Raw genomic sequence first — 25,000 nt, 5'->3', positions numbered from 1 at the left:
TGGTCCCGGTTTTTCACCAATTCCGGCGAAAATGGTTAGCCAAATTGTTGCCGGAATGTATGTGGATTTGGGGGATTTGCTTTTAGTCAACATTGTTCAGACTGAGCCGGAGTCACAAGCATTCCTGGAGGGGCGGTTAGTGTTTTTGCCAAGTGCTGAAAAGCAACGCCGACGCATCAAGGGCATCGTGACCTGGTCCGAAGCCTTTACAATTTTCACGCTGTTTCTGACGTCGTATTTACCTCACCGTTGGAAAGATTTAACTTCTTACAAGCTTCTCATCCTGCGCACATACCGCCAGTTCAGTGATCGTGTTTGGCTGGCATACGATCAGGCCTTCCGCCAGCACGCGACAAAGCTAGTGGACTGGTCGACCATGAACGTTCAACTTTACAATTTTCACGATGCTGGGGCCTCTGTGCATTCTGGGTCTGGGGGTTCCTTGAGCTACCTAAACCATCTGGAGCTGACTCCTCCCAGGTCATTTGCCAGTCGTGGAACAGGGGCCGCTGTTCGGCACAATTTGCTTCATGTCGGTTCGCCCATTGCTGCAGCACCTGTGCGGGTTCCCACCGTGCGTGCTCCCGTCGTTTTGACAAAACATCTTCACACGATCGCAAACGCAGATCTGCTTCTCCTTCCTCCATGCCCTTGTTCACCTCGTTAGTGGATGCGCCTTTTTGTTTTCCTGATTTTTACCTTTATCTCTGCGTTGATTGCCTTAGTTTTTTCCTCCATGTTTCCTGACCTTTAGTCATAGAATTACTTCTTAAGTTGCGTTACCTCATTTTTGTCAACAGTAGCAAGGTCGGGACACATTTGCTGCAATAAAGTTGTCAAGTTGTTTGAGTTTGCGGTTTGTTATCCAAAAGTTTTCTCGTTGGTATGGGCCCTCCCCCCTTTCCCACCCTGGCTCGGCCTTCTTTGCACCATGCCGCTAAGGTAGTTTGACCAGGGAGAGCCTTTCTCCATCCGTTCATTGATTTACTGTGCTGCTTCCGTAACAAGGACCATCCTGTTCGGATTAACCAGAATTTCGTCTTGATCTTCAGTGGTGGCAGCAGTTTCTGGCTTCTTGGCATGGAGTTGGGTTCTGGTTGTACCCTGGCATGTCTGCTGCCACAGATTTGGAGGTCACTTCAGATGCAGCAGGTGCGATTGGCTTTGGTGCTTATTCTCATGGCCAGTGGTTTTATGGTGCTTGGTCAACGGTGCAGGCCAGGCAATCTATCGCATACCAAGAACTCTTTCCTGTGGTGATCGCTTCTCACCTTTGGGGATCTTTGTGGGCCAGGAAGCATGTCCTTTTTCGCTCAGATAACAAGGCTGTAGCTGCGATTCTCACGACCAGGACTTTGAAGGTTCCAGCTTCAATGCACCTTCTCTGTGATCTTCTGCTCTCAGCGGCGCATTGTGGTTTTACTTTCACTGCTGCTCATGTTCCTGGAGTTGAGAACTTGTTTCTGTTGGCAGGAGTTCAGGCAGCTGGCCCCGGAGGCTCATTCGTCCCCTTGTCCGATTCCTCAGCTCCTGCTAGACAGCTTAACACCTCCTCCCTAGAACAACGGTGCTTGCATTTCTTGGCTCAGGGTCTGGCTCCTTCCACTCGGAAAGCTTATGCGTCAGGTCAACGCAAGTTCATCGCATTTTGCCGCCAAGATGGAAAGCTCCACTCCAATGGCTTGCCTTGCCCTGCAGACAAGTGGACTTTATGTTTGTTCGTTTCATTTCTTGCAGATTCGATTCAGCATTCTTCAATTAATGTTTATTTATCTGCAGTTCGCTCCTTGCATAATGAGCAAGGTTTTCCTGACCCTTTGCTTAATTGCCTGCGGCTTCAACAAGTGTTGAGAGGGGTCAAGCGTTCCCAGGGTTCTCCAGCTGCTCAGCGCCTTCCGATTACTGACAGCCTTCTCTTGGTTATTCATTGGGCGTTGGACCTCAAGACTTTCGATTATTGCGCCTTCTGGTCAGCATGCTGGGTTATTTTGGTTTTCTCCGTGCTGCTGAATTTACAGTCCCCAATTTAGCTAGCTTTTCTCCAGCTATTCATCTTTCAGTGGCTGACATCGCAGTGGATTCGCTCTCGTCGCCAACCTGCCTCCGTGTTAGGATAAAAGCGTCGAAAACGGATCCGTTCTGTGAAGGTTGCCACATCCATATTGGTCTGGGAAGGGCACCCCTCTGCGCAGTTCACGCTTTGCTGGCTTACCTCTCCGTACGAGGAAATGTCCCTGGCCCCAAGCTTGTTCCTTCTTGCGAGTTGTCAACCTCTGTCTCGCTCAATCTTGACCGATTGGCTGCGGCAAATTTTCTCTACCGCGGGGATTGGAGGCAATTTTTCCAGCCACAGCTTCCGCATTGGGGCAGCCACGGTAGCTGCTCGCAACGGTATTCCCGACCACCTGATTCAGGCTCTTGGACGTTGGACTAGCAATGCATACCAGCTTTACATCCGCACACCCTCGGAAGCTCTCACGGGCATCTCGGGTCAGCTGGCTTGACATTGTGCGTCCTTGCCGTTAGTTTTCCACAGCTTCTTCGACATTGCAATTGAGTTCAGCACCAAATTGCTCGGGGCTTGCACTGCAGTTTTTGGTGTCGCTCTCACTCTCAGCTGCATTCATTTGGTAAGTGTGTCTTTTTTTCTTTTGATGCAACTGCTGCGCTTGGTGCTTGGGGTTGTTGGAGTCGGAGGTTCCATTTCACCCCTGCTCGCTGGCCCCTCCTTTTTCAAGCACCAAGGAGATTCGGTTGGGTGGGGGCCACTCGCAGGGTTGCCATGGAAACCTCCTCCTCATGCTAGAGCATTGCCCGGCTCCACAAACTTTGTGGGCACCAGCGCCCAAGCGCACCTATTGGTGATGAGTTTAAACTCTAATGAAGTTATATGTGCCAACTCTCACAGATTATCCTAGAGTTTCCCGGATACGGAACGAATCTCCTGTTCTCCCGTACACGTCATCAAATCTCCTGGATAAAAACGACAGTGAACATTTTAATTGCATCCCCAAGTAAGAAAAAAAAATCGATCTTTTCAAAATTGTTTCATTGTTTCTTATAGTGGTACTACGACCAAAGAAAAATTTTGTTTTTCCTTTGGATTTCAAAACTATGTTAACTAAACACTAACTCACCCAAGTTTTAAGTTCTGATTTTAAAAAGACACCTGTTTATTTTAGCTGGAATTTTCTTATTTATTGGTCCGCCATTACTAACTTTAAAATCTTGAGAGAGCTGGGTCGAGGAGAAAATGAAGTCAAACACTCACTAGTTTAAGAATGCAATGCATGTGTACGTGGCCTAATTAATATGCAGCACGGGAGTTTCGGGCTTTCAGACTTTTCAACCCGTGTTTTGCATATATAATAAATTGCGTTTACACGCTGAAATTTTAAGCTAGTGAGTAAATGACGTCATTTTCTCTAGATCCAACCATCTGACGTCCATTCGGCCAGTTTTGAACGTGAGTAATGGCGGACCATGAAATCCAAAACTTACACTCAAAATAAACAGCCTTTGGATAAAACTCAAAGCTCAAAATTTTGCCAGTTAGGTGTTAAGCTAACACACTTTCAAAATCTGAACAAAAAAAGGAAATGATTTTTTGATCATAGTACCACTTTAATGCATTTGTTAACCTCTGAGTTTCAACCACACATTGATAGAACTAAACAAAATAGTTTCTTTTTTAAATATCCATTTGTTATCACGGCCATATTACCCGATTGTTTGATTGGATCTCCGTTTAACCAAAAAAGAGTATTGACATAGGTGCCCTGTTTTCACAATGGAGGTACATGTAGATTATTATAACTTGTTCTCTGAAGGAGCTGTTGAGGGATGGGTGGGTGCATTTTTTTTTGTGGGGGGGGTGGGTGGGTGATTTAATTGTGGTTTGGGAGGTAGTTGGGGAGAGCACGTGGGGGGTTGGGAAGCGTCATCTGTATTATATTGTACTTTAGTCCTGGGGCACTACATGTAAATTTATTGGCAACACTGTACAGAAATCAAATCAACTACCGGTAATATGAAATCGTTTAAGTCCCACATCGTTTAAGTCCCGCAACTACTCAAGTTACTTCATAACTGCGATGATGCCCTCGCGATTAAGGAAAAATTAATGCTCTCTGTCTCAGCCATTCAACATTCAGTAACTTTGCCCCATACAGTATGTGATAAGGTAGAGTTAGCCAGTTCTTGTTTTTGACCCCAGAGACAAAAGACTCTGACTATACTGCAGAATAATAAATAATTATTTGTTCACATTTTAATCCCTTACCAGCATTAGTTGCCGAAGCTCTTTCTCCCCAAATGGAAATTTAAACTGTTGAATGTTTGGATCACTGTTGTCTGATTCTATTACCTCTTCAAATGGAAGGTGATCTAACCAAAGTCCAAATTAAAGTCTGTATGTTAATTATAATTAATTTATGTATTAAGTCAATACATGGCTTGATTTCAGAGAGTTGGCAGGGTTTGTTTGCCATGGACAGTGGGGAAGTGCCAGAGTGAATAATTAAGTGGAGGATGGTGCTGATACAGAAGGATTATACCAAGGAAACAGTGGCTAGCAACTGCAGACCAATTACATGTTTTAATACCATTGATGTGGAAACTACTCACTGGGATCTTTGTGAAGATGCTGTATGCACACTTGCAAGGTAATACATTGTTTCTGGATGAGCAGAAGGGATGTACATGTAGGAGAAGATCATAGGGCACAAAGGCTCCGTTTTTTGATAGACAAAGTGGTGTTAAGGGAGGGTCAGGTGAGGAAAAGGTGTTTGGTTATGGGCTGGAAAGATTATCAGAAAGTCTATGATATGGTGCCACGCTCGTTGATGTTGAATGGTTGGAAATGGTGAAGGTGGCTCACAACGTGAAGTGTTTGATGTGTAGTAGTATGAGCAAATGGAGAAGAGTTGGGTGAAGTGGGGATCAAATAATTATGGAATATTCCAGGGGCACTTCTTGTCTCCACTATTGTTTCTTACTGTGAAGATCCCTCTCGCCATGTTATTGATAAGGGAGAACACTTGGTCACAAGATTGGGAAGGATCAGAGGTTGATCAACCATTTGTTGGTTATGGATGATGTGATTTCAGCTCTATGGAAGGTCTGGATGGGAGCTGGAGAGTGTGATCAATGTTGTGCTAATTTTCTCATGGGTCACAGGGATAGAATTTTGGCTGGACAAGTGTGCTGTGTTGGTGTTGAAGCAGGGGGTGATCAGTATGTTTGATTGTGTTGATTGTGTGAAGGAGGAACTTGGTCTGTTTGGATATGTCAAGGCAAGTGATGGATGGATGGATGGATGGATGGATGATGAAGCCGCTACAGTCACTGGGATCACCCTAATCCTACAGAAGATGCTTAGTCTCTAAGCCCCAGGCTTGTGGCCAAGGCTAAACAGTTTGTTCTGATCATAGAAAGACAAGAATCATTCACCACAGAAAAGTGATTATTATTATTATATCACAACAATGAGTTGAACGATTTTTTCAACTCTTTCTAAAACCAGCCAAAGGCAGACACTTGTTACTAAATGCTGAAAGCTATGAAAATTAACAACTCAACTAAAGGAACACACATTTTTGCATGACTTGTTCTTTGTTATCATTAGTACATGTCAATTATTGAAATCAAAAGTTTACTAATCTAATGTTAAACCTTGCACTTTTGGTAAATTAACAACAATACAACACAACTTCTCAAACCCCTTACTGTAAAGAGTAGCTGCTTCTAGTTTCACAGTAAAAACATCACTTCCTTGTTCTCTGACTAAGTCATCTGGTGATCTCTGGGAATCCTCAACATGATTTGTACTTGAGGTAGCTATAGCTGCTACCTTCGGTCTTGCTCCTGGCGGTATGTGTCGTTTCGCCATAACCTCTGTGACAGATCATCTGCGAAATATTAATGTGAAGCAAACACCGAATGACGTTGAACAGCGACTGCAACGCTAACAGGAAGTAAGTTGTGCCATGATTAAATCAATTACTTGCAATTAATTTAGATAGGGGCCTGACAAAACCAGTCAGGAAAAATTTGGCATGGTTCAATCAAACGAGTTGATAAAGGGTTCGACTTTTAAAAAATTAGGCACCAAATTAACTCATTTTACAAATAAAAGCCTTAAAAGCACACTTACCTAGTCGGTGGAACAGTACTATCAACAGGTCTTCGAACTGAACAACAACAACCAAACCTACACAGTAGCGAAGTGCACCTCCATGCAAAAAAGAACCAGGCGTTCCACAAATTGATCGAGCAAGTTCGTGGGAAGAATGGTGCTCATTTGCCTTTCTCCAGAGCGGGGAAAATTATTAAAGTGGTACTATGATCAAAAAATCATTCCTTTTTTTCGTCAGATTTTGAAAGCGTGTTCGCTTAACACCTAACAAAATTTTGAGCTTTGAGTTTTATCCAAAGGCTTTTTATTTTGAGTGAGTGTAAGTTTTGGATTTCATGGTCCGCCATTACTCACGTTCAAAACTGGCCGATTGGACCTCAAAGGGTTGGATCTAGAGAAAATGACGTCATTTACTCACTAGCTTAAAATTTCAGCGTGTAAACGCAATTTATTATATATGCAAAACACGGGTTGAAAAGTCTGAAAGCCCGAAACTCCCGTGCTGCATATTAATTAGGCCGCGTACACATGCATTGCATTCTTAAACTAGTGAGTGTTTGACTTCATTTTCTCCTCGACCCAGCTCTCTCAAGATTTTAAAGTTAGTAATGGCGGACCAATAAATAAGAAAATTCCAGCTAAAATAAACAGGTGTCTTTTTAAAATCAGAACTTAAAACTTGGGTGAGTTAGTGTTTAGTTAACATAGTTTTGAAATCCAAAGGAAAAACAAAATTTTTTTTTTGGTCGTAGTACCACTTTAACGGTTCAATATTCATGCCTGCCTCCTCTTCAAAGCGAGTCTAAGTGCGAAGTTTTTGTGATGGTAATTAGTTCTACTTTACATTAGTCTCCTTCGCTGTTAATCTGTCACTGGTTCCAAAACGCAATATGAAACCATACACCTTATTTCAAAATGGCCACCATTTTAGTATTCTTTTGTTCGCTTGCAAATTAGCCCTTGTTGCCTCGTTCAAGATGAAATATTCTTTTGAATTTTCAGCTTAAGAACGAGGCAAGAAGGGCTCATTTGCAAGCAAACAAAAGAAGGAGGGAGCTACAACTTCATCTTGTTAACAATAACAGATAGTCATAAGGAAAACTTTGGTTCTATTTAATTTGCATTTTTCGTTAACTGCCATTTATATAATATACATTTTCTAACCCACAAACATAAAGGAAAGAGATTTCTCCAAACATAAAAAAAAACTGCAAATTGCAATACGATGCAATTCAATTGAAATGGTCACTAACGAGGATTTCAAGAAGGTTGACGGTGGGGCAGGAACCCCAAAAGTTTCAAAAGTATGACTAAGTTTATCAATTCACATTCTTAATGCGTGTAGACTCTCCAATCAGAAGCCGAATGTTGCTTTTTATTGACCTTTCACTGGATAGTGTGTGTTCAAGCGGCGGTAAGAGACACTTTAAGAATCCTATTTGTAAATGGTAAACCAGCAGATGATATGGGCATTATTGACATAAACAGTACCCATGGTTCGTAAGAAACTCAGCAGTGCTAATTCACGTCTCTTCGTTTTGTCAATGACGATTCTGCTTTTTGGACAACACACAATGGGAACCCTTTTCTGTCTCCATTTCTTTGTTGTAAACTGGCATGATATCAGACTTAATTTTTAGGCAACTAAGAAATCTTTGCCCAAAGAATCCCCGTTCCGTGTTTCCATAGTCCAATTAATCGTTTCCCTAACCCAGATTTCTAAGAAACCATGCAAATTTACGAGACAAAGCCAAGTGTTCTTGGAATCTAGAATAATCTTGGCTAAAGCAATTTTGATATGAGTCTCTGCGTTGAATTTCGAGAAAGTTCCTTTTACAGAGAATATAGAGTAAGATACGACTTATATTTGACACATTTCTCAGCATTTGTTAGGAGCTCCTTCCCCGAGTGCGGCAAACTTAAGGTAAGCATATGTCCTTCCCTTTGGGGTGTTGACGACAATTGATCATCGGATTAGAATGCGATCACCACAATAAGCAGAATTCTTTCACCCCGGAAATATTTGAACATTTAATTATTTCCAGTATTTATCAAGTCGACCTTCAGTGCTCTTGATCAAACTGCTAGGAAAGAGCTTATTGGCGAACGGTTGCTTCTTTAACGTTTCACACAAAAGCCAAGATGTTGTGCAAGAATTGCCTTAGACTTGTTTTTTGCCATTTAATAATAATAATAATAATATTTCGAAAAATTTTCCCTATCATTATTAAGGAACTGAATATTTACTGGCATTAGGACTTGATTCAGTAACGTACCTTAAAATTAAATGAAACCTTCTACATTCTGGGCGGATGTCACGGAACGAGTCTCCTGCACTGTGCGAGAGGAGCAAATCATAAGGAAAAAAAATTAAAATTAAGTGTTAATATCAGTTTGGAATGAAGAATTTACCACAACCGATCACTCTCGTCGAGATGAGAAAAAAAACAAGAAACTAATTGTCTGGATACCTTTCTTGCAAAGTTCTTCTTATCTACTTCTCACGTTTACTCATTGTTCTCGTAGATTTACGGCTTCCTTCTCGATCGTTGTTATTTTCTTTGTTTTCAATAATATCGCGGTTTTTTTACCAAACTGAGAAAAAATGAAAGTTTTTATTTCTCGTTTGTATCTAACGTATCTATGCTTAACCAGACAATGAGGTTTGTCTTTGGGAGAGAAAGCGGTAAATGATTTCGTTAATTTCATCAAGCATCGATGACCATCAGTACTATTTCCAAATACGCTCTCTCGTGTTATCAATCCTCTTGACACGAATCGAGCCTCATTTTAATAAACTTGGCTTTTGTAGCGCCTCAAGAGACCTTTAGCAAGTATCGTAGCAGGTTACTGAACCACAGACTAAACAGTCTTGACAGTCAGTGGGTCATCCAAGGTTGGCAGTATTGAGAAAGGTGCAGATATTGTCATTAGAAGATAGAACTCATCTATGACCATCTATCACTGTATTCTAATTTAGAGTTATTTTAAAAACACTGAGAGCAGGTCTCTAAAGTCTAAAAATATATAGCTAAAGGGTTCAAGAACCTCTAAAATCAAAACGCGATTCAGTAAAGTTTGTGAAATCGCTAAAATTTCCGTCGGTGGGTTCTAAAATCTCAAAAAATCTCTGAAGTTCTAGAATATCGAACAAACCGTCTGGGGGTTTCAAAATCTCTAAAAGTTGTGATATTGTACAATATCAAATGATCGTTTTCGGGGGTTCTAAAATCTGTAAAATCTTTAAAATTCTAGAATATCAAAGGATCCCTTTTGGGGCTCTGAAATCTCTTCAAGTTTTAAAGTTCTAGAATATCCATGGCCCATGTTGTGGGTCTAAAAGTTCTAGACTCACATTATTCTATTGAGAACTTTAAAACTTGAAGAGATTTTAGAGCCCCGAAAGGGATCCCTTGATATTCTAGAATTTTAAAGATTTTACAGATTTTAGAACCCCCGAAAACGATCATTTGATATTGTAGAACCTCACAACTTTTAGAGATTTTGAAACCCCCAGACGGTTTGTTCAATATTCTAGAACTTCAGAGATTCTTAGAGATTTTAGAAATGATTTCTAAAGCTCCAAAACAGGTAAAGTCCTTTTGAGTGTTCTAAAATCCTTAAAATTTCTTAAGTTCTAGGATATCAAACAATCCATATGGGGGTTCTAAAATCGCTAAAAGTTTTAAAGTTCTAGAATATTAATTAAGCGAGTGCTATATTCTTTACACGATCGATCTCGTAAAAAGTATAGTTAACTGAACCGTAAATTGAAAGCTAAATTTAGGCCTAAGAAATTTGTTTTTGCCAAATTAGTGCTTAGAATTAATGGTAATCAGTAAAACCAACCAAACCTAGTGCGCAGTTTAGACGTTCTAGAACTCACCTAGAGAGTATGGCTATTCTAAAACTCTAGACATTCTAGAGCCCACAGAGGGTAACATATGGGGTGCAGGGATGGCGAAGTGGTGAGAGCACTCGCCTCCCACCAATGTGGAACGGGTTCGATTCCCAGACTCGGCGTCATATGTGGGTTGAGTTTGTTGGTTCTCTACTCTGCACCGAGAGGTTTTCCCCGGATACTCCGGTTTCCCCTCTGCTCTAAAACCAACAATTGGCTTGATTTGCTTTCATTGTGAATTTCAGTTTACAGTGTTCCCAATTAGTGCTCCAGCGCTAGAACGACTCTGTAGGCACCTTTAGAAATAAAGTTCCGTATAAAACAACTATCCGCGAACTCTAGAACTTAGCACTTTCGAAGTTTGCACTTACGATCATTTTATCTAGAATGCTATAAAACTGTAACTAGAGCGGATATAGAATGCTACAAACCTTTATCACGTCAGACCATTTTTATTTCTATTTAATCACGCACTATATTGAGCTCTTCTAATTAGAGCAGTTCTAGATTGTCCTAGAACTTTCTAATGTCAATACCTAGAGCGGTTCTCGAATGCTGTACACCCTTTTTAATAATTTCCGCTAATGACGTCAAACTCATGCTTTTAAAATTTATTCAGAAATGTACAAAGGTTTCAAACAAGAATAGAAACCGGAAAAGGTTTTAGGCCTTTGTACATTTCTAAATACAATTTGAAAGCATGAGTTCGACGTCATCAGCGGAAAACGGCATATATTAGACTTATTAAAAGGGTGTATAGAACTTTCAATGCCAAGACCTGCACCTTTGTGGGCAGGCATACGAGCTATTTGACAGCTATCTCATTTCCAAAGGGCGAGAGAAACATGACTTCTAATTCTTTCTTATTGCAATAAATTTGCTAGCATTTAAGATACACTTGAAGATCGTTGAAATCTCCGCTTTGAGTCATTCGTCTGCCCACAAATGTCTCTTTTAAGTCGTTCATGTACAAGTCTTTTGTCTGCCTAGTTTCTTCACTATCTTTGCAGCTACCGAAACTTCTTTCTCCCTGCACACAAACACATAAAAAAAAGGCAAGGCGAACGTTTATTGGAACCGCAAAGTGTTATTTGTTTGAGTTTTGTCAGCGCCGGTTTGTACTTGTTGCTCCTATTAAAAAACTAAACTTCAAAAAGTCGACTCCACAAAATCGCGATTAGGATTGGTCGATGACGTATGCATAAATATCTTACAGAGTGCAATACGGCAGTTCTATGGAAGCAAAGTGAAGAAGTAATTTTTTTGAGTATATAATAAACCGAAATCGTATGAACTTGCTTGTACAGGTTCGTGGTTTGTGGTCACTCCTGATGTTTTGAATGTACTCAAATAGCACTTGCCTAAGGCTCGTTTAATTTGGAGAACTTTCAAAACATCACTCGTGGCCACAAATCACGAAATGCACTCCCGTTCATACGATTTTCCCATACATATAAGTCATAGAAGGGTTGCACTGAATGCACTTGCCAGGATATTCTTTGATCCAATTGCTTGATTCGTCTGCAAATCCATTTATAGAAAAACGTAAAAGAGTTAACTACTTGGTTGAATTTCTTTTTCCGAAGGACCATGCCGAAGAGCCAGAGAAAAAAATGGAGGGAAAACTTTGATAAACATGAAAAGAATCGGGAAAATCCTCAAGGTAATTATAATTTGATGAAACCGTTATTAAGTACAAACAGTCAACAACTTGTGTATGGTAACTTACTGTTTACAAATGATCTCACACTAAGAATTTCCCATTTCTAAAGCCAGACCAATCGATCCTGAAGGTCTTAACATTCGTGATATCAGTTATCGGCGGCAGTTAAAAGACTATTGAATATCCTCCTTCTGCAAGTCAAACATTACTTTTATTCCCGCAAATTTCGGAAAAGATCTGTTGATTGAATTATTTCATAAAATAAACTTTTTTTATTGCAATGGAAGTGGAAAAATTTGTTTAGCAATGATCCGTTTACGAAGCATCCCTTTTTCAAATTTATTATTACTTCTTTATTTTTACTCATTTATATTTTACTTCTTATTCTTTTTTACTTAAATAGGTTTCATTTCTTTCTGTAGCGTATTTAGTTGGGTGAATACCACTGATGTATAAAGTACGATTTTGTGTATTAACAATAAAGATTGATTTAAATAAATAAATAAATAAATAAGACAAATTCGTGAAGAAACGTTTTATTGCATTTTGAGCATTTGCATTCTTTCTTTTATTTTACATAGTTTATTCTTAATTTGGCGATCACTTTTCGTAATGTATTTCCAGTTGTACGCCCTAATTTAGGACATAAAAACCTGCAAATGCAAATTCCAGGGGTTGTACTGGAGCGTGGCTGCTTTTTCTCGGAGCATATAGTTTAAAACAACTTTAACTTATTCTTCCATGTAACAGCTCTTCCTGCTTACATACACTTCATATCCTTTGTCTCAAGATCCGCGAGTTATATCGTGGGGAGAAGGAATGGGGGAATGTGGCCCGGGTTCGATTCCCAGACTTGGCGTCACACGTGGATTGAGTTTGTTGGTTCTTTACTCTGCTTCGAGACGTTCTTTGGGTTCTCCGGTTTTCTCTCTCTTCAAAATTTGATATTAGTGGTTTGATTTGATTCCATTTTTGTACAGTATCCCCAATTAGTGCCTCAGCGCCAAATACAGTTGACAATTAAAAAAGGGTTCATCAGTTCATTCTTTCAAACCAAAATTTCGGTGATTACAGAAAATACCTCAAAGTGAAGTGCAAAGTGGCCCAATAAGCCTGGAGAATTTTAACATGAAGTTCTCCATTGGACAGTACAACAAACTATCAATTCAAGGAAAAGACACGTGCAAATAAATTGGAGACGCTTTGATCAAGCCTTTACGTAATCTCAAAGATGTTCTTAACAGAGTTGGTAACCTTAAAAAAGACCCAAAACCTAAACTTTTGTGTATGTTGATCCTTATTTGGAGAGAATCAGACGCCACAAAAAAAGAAAACAATAAACAATTAATATTTTGAACACAGGTGACAGGAAATCTCACCTTTATCCCAAAGTTCTAGTTTGTCAACACGTTGGAGCCCTCTATGGGACGTCTCGAAGGCCGGTAAGAAGATTGTTTATTTCTTTCAGAGCCCGAAGAGCCATCTGAAAAAAAAGGCAAGGGCAAAGAGTTACCAACAGAAGAAACAAAAGAAGAAGGTCAGGGAGCTTGTGGAACAAGTGCAGATGAAAAACCAGGTAAAGGCAGGAAAGTAGAATAGGTGGCTGCTGACAGGATGGAAGAAAAAGTCCAGTGATTAAAAGTATAACGAGATAGCTGCCAAGCGTTTATGTAAGCGTTTATGCCTCGAGACTGTTTGAAGTTTGAGTTTCAAAATCAATGGCTTCTTTTATGGACGGTTTGGTTGCCAATTTGCGGGACAAATGAGAAAAAATGACCTAAGTTTAGTGTCAGTCAGTTGAAAACGCCTTTAGTTAGTCTCTCTAATGAAGCAATTGGAAGTCGCAGAGAAAATAACAAAAACTGCACACAATAAAGCACGAGAATCGCGAGTCAGTGCATTATCTTTTGCTTTAGCTGTGTTTGGTGTCGACACGTTGAAAAGGCTTATACAGCGCTAAGTAGTGTTAGACAATCAAATGCCAAGGCCCTCAATCAATTGCCAGCAAGCCTTTTAGAAGGCCTAACCTGTGCCTAAAAATATAGATGACTTGATTTAAAGCAAGGCCTTCAACACCAGTTTATCAGGAATTTTGTTTAACGTTTCCAGAGACTTAATGATCTGTCTGTTTTGCGATTCATGGGATTGTCTTATTTAGCGATTTGTGGGACTGAAATATTGTGTTTTGGATACGTTTTTTGGGCATGGGATATACGTTTTGGGTTATGAGCAGGCCGCAGTGAAACTCGACTTTTTCACTCACCAAGAGAGGATAAGGTAAGAGTACGAATCCCTATGCCCCATCACAGTTTTTAAAGATCTATTTTTAGTTTCGCAAAGCTATTTTAATTTCTCGTTCCCAATGCCGCGCATGCTTAAAATTTCATTACGTCATTACAACTGGCCAATCAGGTGCCTCTCTAAAAGTGGCTACCTATCTAAGATTAGATTTTAAAAAACTATCATTGAAAGAGGCCCATGTATGGGGGATCCGTTTTCTTAAATTACCCTCTCTTCTTCTGACTTAACTCGGATACACGTTTGATTAGTTTCCTTTCTTGATTCCAGGTGGTAGACGGAAAGGTTATTGGGCCAGAAAAAAGGAAGCCAAAAAAGGCATGTTCAAGGGTAGAAAGGAAGGTGAGTCCAAGAGTCCACTAATTTTTCTAACGAACTCTCTCTTTGGGCAAAGTGTGGTTAAATACTCGTAAATTTTTGCAGATTCTGGAGACAACAAAGAGCCAATACAAAACCAAACTCGACCAAAACCAGTAGAAAGTGAAACATCTGCGAATAGCCAACCACTGCAACCAGCCACCAGAAACGCACAAGGTACGTGAACTAAGAGCTATTCCATAAACTATGTATAATGGAATAGCCATCGGCACTTAATAAGTCAGTTGGTAGATTAGGCAAGAGGAAAGTTAAGTGATGACGCTACAATCTAAACGGCACGGATCGCTGGTTCAAAACTGAAGTGTAATATGTAAATGTTTTGATTTTAATTATAAAATACATGTGCATAATTATGTTTTATTATTCAACTTCAGTCAGCAGAGTACAAATAACACCCAAAACGAGTATAAATATCTCACGGTATTTGTACTCCAGAAGACCGGCTTGACCAGTTTTTCACAAACGCGAAAGCGGTAAAAATTGCTGAAATTGGAAATTTTTCCCTCGAAGAAACAATGAATGCTTGCCAATTTTTTTGGCGAAAACGAGTTCCTAGAGACAAGTCATAACCTAGACAACAATGAGCTTTCTTTGTTTATTGAAGAATACCGAAACGCAAAATTTTGATACGAGAAAAAACTGACCTCAATGTATTGAAACGACGGTGCGAGTCCGTGAAAGATGGGCCACTGAAGAAATTCCTCCCGAGGAACTTGACAACCTTTAATGTCATTTCTTCATCAAAGTCAGTCTTTCTCGGCCGGGCGTTTACTTGGAGACCGAGATCATCGTCGTTAGTATCGCTGCAAACCTTATAATAGAGAATTTTCCCAAATTCCATCTTTTTTTCCCTTACAAGTAATGCAAATGTTTGAAATAAGGTGCAAAACGCTTTGCTCGACTCGCTTGACAGGTTTGACAAGTCTTCGTTTATGACCAATCAACAGCAGCCTAATATTAAGCGCGTGAAATCTGGACTGTGACTCGCTGATAATTCACGTAGGATAGTTTATCACGAAGCAAGTTGATTAGAAAGTTAAGCTTTACGTTTCTTCTATTTTCCGATTGAGTTGAAAAATAAATCTCTTATGGGACGATTGAGTGTGTAGTAACTTGGGATATTTTTATTCGTCCTACGGGCTCGCCAAAATACTGCGAGACTCGTAAAAATATCCCACGATACGACGCACTAAATCGTCCAATAAGATAGAGTGTACTTAAATGCAAGGTACAAAATAGATCAGAACATAGAGTAGAGTAGAGTAGAGTAGAACATTTATCTTTTCTTTGAAAATGCGAGTATATAAGCTTACGGAATAATTCACGTTCTTTCTGAACATTACTTTTACTGAACATTACTTTTACTAGTTTACCTTCGCTGAACTTGAGGAGAAGTTTAAGACGGTGAGAGACACCGCCTGTCAAAGAACTTCTAAGAAAAGAATGAAAATCGTAAGATATTGCACTCCCAACGTTATTTTGGACCTTTTTAGTTCTCACGCGAAGAAAGTCCGTTGGGAACCACAAGTATTTGACCACAAAATACGTGTAGCAAGGGCTGCTTTGCTACACTTCTCAGAAATAAAGACATAGCTGAAACTTTACAAATCCCTTTTATGGCAGGAACGACAAAACAAGCCGGAAAAGGCAGGGCGCGTGGAGCTTCAGAAGAACGTGAGAGATACCACAAGACATCATCGATTGGCAGAGGCAAACCGTTAGGTGAGCACACGAAAAACCTTATCGCATTTCAGCGAAGTAATACCACAATTACAAATTTCGCTATTCAAAACTGAAACACAACCTAACTATAGGTTTTTGCCGTCGCTTTCAAATCTCACTCTTTTTCAACCGGTAAGCTCAGTTGGTTGAGCCTCAAATTATTGTGTGGGGGTCGGGTTTTACTAAGGCCGAAACGACAATCAGGATCTTTAAAATACTGGGAGCAAAGGGATGATATGTGCAGATGAATATTGTAATCTCCTTGGAGAAGGACGCTAATTTGGAGGTTACTTCATAAAACCGTTTAAGTTAAAGAATGAATACACCGATCAAAAAGAATAGGAGACGTAAATACTTAGGTGTTTCCCCGGGCAGTCTTTCAAAGCAATGCAAGCCGGCAATTTGTGGACACAACGCTATAAAAATATCGTTAACTATCATTTTTTTATGAGTGCTTGCTTCCTTCCTGAATGATCAAATGTACTTACGAAATAATTCTTGCTGGAAATGCGTTTGACTTTTGTCACAGCTAAAAGAAACCAAGAACAATGCGAACGAAGAGCTGGTTCAGTGAATTTATGGACACCACAATGGACGAGGCCATCGTCTGGTGGACCGTTCCATAGAAAAAGTCCCTCATTAGACCTCAAATCCTTGAAAAAGGAGGATGCTATGAAGGTTGTCCGTACGCTGAATGAAGAGATGGCTCATTTGAAGTCCCTTATAACATCTGAAAAGCGGCAGCACAACAGCGATGAACACGTTTTCGATTTAATTTGCACGTTGGCCGTGGCCTGCAAGGCTCCACAAAGTGAAGAAAAGAACAAGATTATTGCTGCATTGAAAGGCTCGTCACTCCTGAGAGTGAAGATTCCCCGTTTACTTGATTGTTTTCAAGTATCAGTTGCCACACATGACCACGATTCATTTTTTGAATGTCTCATCATGTTCTTTTCGACTTATTTGACGCATTTGCCTAAGTCGTATGCTGACCTTCCGTATGACCTGTTGAAAAGGGCCTTGGATCGTTCGGACTTGAGAAGAAAAGAAAAGCTGGAAAAGGAGTTGGATGCTTTTAAGCAAGCCAGAGATGGCATCATCAAAGGTGAAAGGCAAAGGTTCGGTAAACTTTACCCCAACAGAGCAAGAGAAAAGCCGCCTGACGACTTTAGAGACATTCCGATTTGTCCAACAATCAAAGAAATCACGAGAGGAGAAAGACCTTTCCTGCGTGCGAATATCATAAAGGGGCGATACGAGAATGCGGAGCATTACCTTGATGTTCAGTTTCGATTGCTTCGAGAAGACTTTCTTGAGCCATTGAGGAAAGGTATTGACGAACTGATCCAAAACATACCAAGACACCAACAAAAGCAGCTTGGTATGAAAATTTACCGCAGTGTAACAATCTTCAGTAAGGCATTTAAGAAACGTGGTATCATTCATCAAGTGCAAATCGATGTTTCTGGATTGAACACCAGTAGATGGGGTCATTCACGACTCATAAACGGCAACTTTCTTTGTCTTTCGCAAGACGACTTTAAAACAATGCTTTTCGCAACGGTTGTGGAACGAGATGAAGAGAAACTGAAAATGGGCAGAATTGGGGTTCAATTTATCGGAAACCAAGACGTTTGGGAGATTGAGAGCCGGAATTGCAATTACCAAATGGTCGAGTCACCTGCTTATTTTGAACCCTACCGTCATGTTCTCAAAGGGTTGAAGGAACTGGATGGAACAACCTTGCCATTTAAAAAATACTTGGTCGAGTGCAGTGAAGAAGTTGATCCACCAAAATACTTAAGACGTAATGACTCCGAGCAGCCGGTTTCTTATGATCTAAGCAAGGCCCTCGATGTCTCAGAAAAATGGAAGGCCACTGCAGTACCTGTTTTGCAACCTGAAGCCTGGCCTCCAGTAAAGGCACTTCCCCTAAACACTTCTCAATTAGAAGCTCTGAAAACAGCAGTTACAACTGAATTCTCTGTCATCCAGGGTCCTCCAGGGACTGGTAAAACTTTCGTTGGGACTAAAATTGTAAGATGTTTACTTGAAAACCGTAATGCATGGGATCCTCAGCATAACTCGCCAATGCTGATGGTATGTTACACAAACCACGCACTGGATCAGTTCCTGGAAAAGTTGCTGGAATTCCTTCCCAAACGAGAAATAATTCGTGTGGGAAAAAGGAGCAAAAGCGTCGAACTAGAGGACTGCAAGTTAGAACATTTCATTGTTAGAAGTAATAGGCTGAACAATAAACACCGTGAGGTCCGTAACCGGATGAAAGAACGTATCAAAGAGATTGAAAAGTGGAAGACAAATCTTGCAAAGGTACTCTTGGAATTTGATGAGTTAGAGGAAATGATGAATATCGCACACGCAGACCAGCTTTCTAATGCAATATTTCCCCATTACGTGGCAAACGACAGCCAAAGCCCAGGCAACACTTTTAGGCTGTGGCTCTGCAACAATCAGTTGATCAATTCCTACAATCAGAGTATGCAAGGCAAAAAAGAAGACGAGAATGAACCAATGGTAGATGGGTCAATCCTAGCAGAAAACGGTTCAGATGAAGATTTTGAAGATGTCATTGTGGTTGAAGGATCAATGGATGTTGGCGATAACAACAAAAACCCTGAAACAGACCTGAACGACCCTGCAATAGAAAGGGTGACTGGTTCTACACAATATGATCGCAGCTTCAGTCAAACAGAGCGACATTTCCAGCAATCAATTTCAGAGGTCAACGGTGTCCTTTTCCAAGGACAAGACCAATCAGCGACAAAGGAAGACGAAGGTGAAAAGTGGACAGTCGTCGAGAATCGCAGAAAGAAAGGAAACTCAGTCTTTGATGGAAAAGCCTTTGATTTCCTAGAAAAAGAGAACGAAGAACACAGGGACTGTCCACCTAAAGGAAAGCAAGACATTACTGCTAAAATTTCTACTGTACAAAATGATCTTAAAAAGGTAAAAACGATGACCACTGCAGAGATGATGAGTGTCGACGATATCTGGAATTTAAAACATCTAAATAGACTGCGATTGTACCTCTGCTGGGTTGAGAACTACCGTGAACATTGCAGAGTAGAAATTCGGACAAGTGAACAAGATTATAAACAATTTTGCAAAGAATTAGAGGCAATTAAATTCGAGGAAGCAGAGCAAGTCATACGTCAAGCTGCAGTAGTTGGAATGACAACAACATCTGCAGCTAAATATCTTTCAATGCTTAAAAACGTCGCTTCAAAAATTGTTGTCATTGAAGAAGCTGCTGAAGTAATGGAGGCCCATATTCTTACCTCTCTTACATCAAATACGGAGCACACCATTCTTATTGGGGACCACAAACAACTACGCCCGAAAGCTGCAGACTACGAATTAGCACATGGGTACAACTTGGAGGTCTCTTTGTTTGAGCGGATGGTAATGAACAACATAGATTGCAAACGTTTATCCGTACAACACAGAATGCGCCCTGAAATAGCCGCACTGACGAAAAGAATCTATAACCACGAAATTGTTGACCACGAATCGGTGAAAGATTTTGAGGACATATCTGGCATATGCCGCAATTTGTTTTTCATTGACCACAAACAACCCGAAAGGATGGTTAGCGGTTTACAGAGCTATGCTAACGATCATGAGGCACAGTTTATAGTTGCACTTTGCAAATATCTTCTACTACAAGGTTACAAGAAAACACAGATCACAGTTCTAACAATGTATATTGGTCAGTTGCTACTTCTGCAAGATCAATTGCCACGGTCAACTTTTAAGGAATTGAAGGTCTGTGCAGTTGACGACTTTCAAGGTGAAGAAAACGATATAATTCTTCTCTCACTGGTAAGAAGTAACACAGAGGGTCGCATCGGTTTCGTAGCAGAATCCAATAGAGTTTGCGTTGCACTCTCACGGGCTCGCAAAGGGCTCTACTGCATTGGAAATTTCAGCTTACTGAAAAACAAGTCTGATTTGTGGAAAGAAGTTTGCAATGATTTAGAAGTAAAAAATGGCATCGCTGATAGTCTTCAGCTTCTTTGTAAGAAACACAACAACGTCACTGTTGTAAGAAAAGCAAGTGACTTTAATCCATTAGGAGGATGCAATCTGCTTTGTGGGGACCGTCTTTTATGCGGTCATGCTTGCGACAAGCAGTGTCACGTATCGAGCCACCCGTGGGGTAATTGTAATAAACAATGTCCTGGTAGATGTCCTAATGAACACACATGCCCTCTCGCGTGTCATCATCCCAGAACTTGTCCCCCATGTCGCCACAAAATGACCAAAGTAGTCCCCAAGTGTGGTCATAAACAACAAATACCATGCAGTGTCAAGCCTGAAACGTTTCCCTGCCAAATGAAATGCGAAAAAAAGATGCCCTGTGGGCATTTTTGTGTTAAAGAATGTGGGCAGAAGTGCACTTTTAAGTGTGAAGTTAATTGCATAAAACACCTTCCATGTGGACACAAAAAAACGCTACAGTGTTTTATGGATCCCACAGTGTACAGTAAGTGCGAAGAAAACTGCGGGAAAGTTCTTGGCTGTGGACATCCATGTGGAAAGAAATGTAGAGAAAATTGTCAGTGTGAGACCGAAATTAATATTACCTTGAAATGTGAGCATATCAAACGAATCAAGTGTCGAAAGAAAGAGGACCCAATTCAGTGTATTGAGAAGTGCAAGCGAAAATTGGACTGTGGTCACGATTGTACAGGACTTTGTCCCGAGGACTGCACGGTGAGGAAATGTAAGATCGAGGTTCTAAAGGATCTTCCATGCGGTCACCAGCAAAGTCTGCCTTGTTACCAACTGTCACAAGGCGCTTTTTGTTATGCTCCTTGTTCAAGAAAACTGGAATGCGGTCACAAGTGCCCCTCGGTTTGTGGCCAATTGTGCTTCGAGGTTCAGTGTAAGGAAATGTGTAGTAGGAAATGTGGGCGGGGTCATTCATGCCAAAAAACCTGCCACATTGGTTCACCTTGCGACGATTGTACGATAGAGGTGGACATGACGATTCCTTCATGTGGACATATCATCCAAAAACCGTGTCACATAGACCCATCTTCGCAGAAATGCGATCAGCCATGTGAGAGACGAAGAGCTTGTGGGCACCCTTGTGAAGAAATCTGTAGCAGGAATTGTGATAATAATCCTTGCAAGGTTCTCGTAGCAAGTACTTTGCCCTGTGATCATCTGGCCACTTTAGCCTGTCACGAAAATCTTGAAGAAATCATTTGTAATAAAACAGTTCAAGTCAAACTAGCATGTGGGCACGAGGCGTCTGTCAAATGCCATGTTGCCAAAAATGGGTTAAAGAGTTTTTTATGCAAGACGCAGATAGAGAAACAATTGCCCTGTAAACACAAACTCGTGCTACCTTGCTTTCAGAATCCTGAAGAAGGCATCTGCGAAAACGAGGTCGGCGTTGAACTTCAATGTGGCCATATGAAGGCACTTCCGTGTGGCGTCGTTACCGCGGGACTACCACAGGAAAACTGCACGATCAAGGTGAAACGAAAATTGTCGTGTGGTCACGACGCAACCCTTGCCTGTCATATAAAGCCAGAGGACCATCGTTGTAATCAGAGGGTTCAAGTCAAGCTTTCCTGTGGACATAACAAAAACGTACCGTGCAGAACAGTGGACGATGAGCGTCAAGGTGTGAAATGTGAAGCAATAGTGGTACGTACGTTACCTTGTGGTCATGCAAAAACTGTGCAGTGTTCGCTTGATCTGAACAAAGTAAGGTGTGACGCCCCTTGTGAACGCTTTCTTTTGTGTGGACATCGATGCACTAACAAATGTGGCGATGTCTGTGTTTCTCAGTTTACTTGTTTAAAGAAATGCAGGAAACAGCTCAAGTGCAGTCATCAATGTCCCGGTAAATGTTCCGAGGATTGCAGCCAGTACAGCTGTCAATTGATGGTGAAAAAGAATCTTAACTGCCCAGGGAATCATTCCCAAGAATTGGCTTGCAGTCGCGATCCGAAAACCGTAAAATGCCAAGAGCGCTGTAAAAGAAATCTAGATTGCGGTCACCCGTGTCCCGGTAAATGCTCTGAGGACTGTAGCCAGTACAGTTGTCAATTGAAGGTCGAAAAGAATCTTAACTGTCCTGGGAATCATTCCCAAGAATTGGCTTGTAGTCGCGATCCGAAAACTGTGAAATGCCAAGAGCGCTGTACAAGAATTCTAGATTGCGGTCACCCATGCCCAGGCCGTTGTAGTCAGCCGTGTGAAAAAGAGAAGTGTTGCCAAAGAGTACAAAAAACCTATGATTGCGGTCACAAGGAGCAAGTTAAGTGCTTCGAATTTAAAACAGCTACATGCAAGGCAATTTGTCGACGTCTACAGAGATGCAATCACAAGTGTCAGGGTATTTGTGGAAAACCCTGTTCCACATATCCCTGTAATGTTATTGTATGGAAGACCCTTCCTTGCAATCACAAGATGAAGATGCCCTGCAGTTATTCAACTGATAATATACGATGCCCTAACCTCTGTCACACGAAACTGCCCTGTGGCCACCGATGTCCTAGAACGTGTATCGAGTGCCAGGAAAAAGGCTCTCATGAATTATGCCAACGCCCATGCAATCAAATTCTTGTTTGCTCACACCGTTGCAAAGCCCAATGCGGAATTCCATGTCCACCATGCAGCAGAAAATGCCGTAGACGTTGCCCTCATACTAAGTGCCTTGAAAGCTGTTCAAAATCATGTCCTACATGTGACAGACCGTGTAAATGGAGTTGTCCTCATTACCAGTGCAGTAATTTGTGTGAAGAGGAATGCGACCGCCCTCGATGTGATGAACCCTGCACAAAAAAGCTACCATGCAGCCACCCTTGCATTGGCTTGTGCGGTGAAAACTGCCCCGCGTTTTGTGCCACTTGCGACGCTGAAAAGATTTCCTCTATGGTGGGTGATGGACAAAACACATTAACAGAGACTACAAGGTACGTTCAACTTTTCGACTGTGGCCACATTTTCACCGTTGAAGAAATGGACTCGTGGATGGACAAACAAATGGACAGAAATGTTCAACTCCTTCGATGTCCTCGGTGCTCAACCGCGATCACATTTAGCTATCGTTATGGAAACCAAGTCAAGAGGAGGCTAAAGTTAGTAAAAAATGTGAAGGATGAACTTTGCAAGCTTGGAATTGAAAAAGCAACGTTAGCGCGGGATCTCTTTGATCAACTTCGCCGTCCTCCTCCAGCCATCGTCACCAAGATTAAAATGCTCCCACTGCCCGAGTCAATGGCGTTGGATAAAGTACGACCCCTCGACATTCTCACAGCGTTCACTCTTAACAATCATTTAATTATCGTTAATGAAATTGAGAAAGCGCAACTTAGTTTGAAACAAGTTAAAGTTCAAGCAAGCCTTAATCTACACCCAGATATGAAAAACGTCTTGGACCTCATCACACGCGTCCTGGAAAACATCACACCTTACCTTCTGAGTCACCAGCCAGATTTGAGAACTCTTAGTCAAGTGCATGAGCGCACAAGAAAGTGTGCTGTTTTTGCTTCACTTTTGGAAATCCATAGTGAGGCCATTAGGCGCCAAACTTTATTCTCGAGGAATTTCGAAATGCGTTTGAAAAAGGCAACCAATGATTTTATCTTGTTCCTAAGAGAAAATGATAATACTTTGACAATCGATCGGCTAGAAAGAATCGTCGCTCTTTCGCGAAACGAAACCGGCCTTCCTTTACTTCCACTTGCCAAACCCGCTGACTTTGAGAACTTTCCAGGCACTGGAAAAGAAGTTTGGAAACTTTGCAAACACCATGAAGTGTACTTCAACAGATCGATTTTCCGTGATGGGGAGGAAGTGAACGAATTACGAAAGAGGTGTGCACAGTGCATTGACGAGGAGGGCAGCGACTAAGGCGTGTTACAGCGAATCAGAATGTGGAAGGGGATAAAGCGACGTAAAATTGGTCTGTGGTCTTTAAATCAGGGAGAAACAAACCACCTGGAGTATTGATTGATCTGGAACATTCTCCGTGAGCACATGGTTGCAACAGAATTGAAAACAATACTAAGATCAGACATCCAGTAAGATCGGTAGACTTGAATGCAGGTAGCAGCAGCCGAATCAAGTTATTACTAGTAACAAACAACACGACTATTCATGCGTTACAAATTGGCATTAACTTACATTTTATAAGTCTCAAAATGTCACGCTCTTCGAGTTACCGTACTGCGTAGCTAATCTTACGAGTCTTGAAAAAACTTCACACGACAGAAATATAGGGTTAAGAGTGAGAGAAAAATCCCCAGACTGGAGTGCATGCAAAAAGAGAAACATGAGAACAACGAAAAGGAGAGCGACCAAGCTACCCTGTACCTTCCTGGCACATTATGGCGGTTCACTTTGCCTCCAATCAAGCAGTCTCACGATTACATCATAGATCATTATGTGATGCAGTTTCATAAGCTGTTTTGTCATGATAACAGCACAAAACATGTTAACAGTCATTTCTCTGACTTTAGGGATTGCTCAAAAACGATTCAGTATTTCGAAGCATTCGGTGCTCTCGCGAATTGTCAGACCCTATTAATCAACTCGTTGCTTTCGTTGGCTTCCTATTTAGCTGCCACAGGTGCTCCCTTCCTCTTTTCTTAATTTTAATTTGTTTTTTAATCAATACGCCACTTCCAAACTATTCGCGACCCCTTCTTAAAGACAGCAAGGCACTTGTGTCAGCCCCTCCCCACCCATTCCAAAGTTTTGTTCGTTTTCAGCCCAATTCCTATGCGCGTCTCCTCTGCCAGAATGCCTCTTCCGCCTGGCCAAGGGGGAACGGAAATTACTGTTGCAGAGGCTTTTAATTGGTTTTCTAGGAATATAAATAAAGTTAATTTAGTAAGGAGACTTAGCAACAAAA

The 25,000-nt window shown here is 41.1% G+C and overlaps 2 protein-coding genes and 1 pseudogene across 2 annotated transcripts in view; 2 read left to right on the top strand and 1 right to left on the bottom strand.

The window, feature by feature from the left end:
- Positions 1 to 6,327, bottom strand: part of LOC137997086 (uncharacterized) — a 13,188-nt gene extending 6,861 nt beyond the window's left edge. The window contains exons 1-3 of the mRNA XM_068842856.1: positions 6,155 to 6,327; positions 5,728 to 5,909; positions 4,283 to 4,386 (exon numbers count right to left, since the gene is read on the bottom strand). Of these exons, the coding sequence (XP_068698957.1) occupies positions 4,283 to 4,386; positions 5,728 to 5,890 (267 nt within the window). The 5' untranslated portion in view covers positions 5,891 to 5,909; positions 6,155 to 6,327. The remainder of the gene's footprint in view (positions 1 to 4,282; positions 4,387 to 5,727; positions 5,910 to 6,154) is intronic.
- LOC137977157 (uncharacterized) lies at positions 1,964 to 2,661 on the top strand (annotated as a pseudogene).
- A 10,278-nt stretch (positions 6,328 to 16,605) lies between the features above and the next one.
- Positions 16,606 to 23,997, top strand: LOC138013225 (NFX1-type zinc finger-containing protein 1-like). Its single transcript, XM_068860248.1, has one exon. The coding sequence runs from the start codon at positions 16,606 to 16,608 to the stop codon at positions 23,995 to 23,997; it is 7,392 nt and encodes a 2,463-aa protein (XP_068716349.1).
- The last annotated feature ends 1,003 nt before the right edge of the window (positions 23,998 to 25,000 follow it).

Source organism: Montipora foliosa, chromosome 1, assembly GCF_036669935.1.
Source record: "Montipora foliosa isolate CH-2021 chromosome 1, ASM3666993v2, whole genome shotgun sequence".
Taxonomy (NCBI): domain Eukaryota; kingdom Metazoa; phylum Cnidaria; class Anthozoa; order Scleractinia; family Acroporidae; genus Montipora; species Montipora foliosa.
The sequence above is the reverse complement of the archived record's forward strand: the minus strand, read 5'-3'. Positions and strand labels throughout refer to the sequence as shown.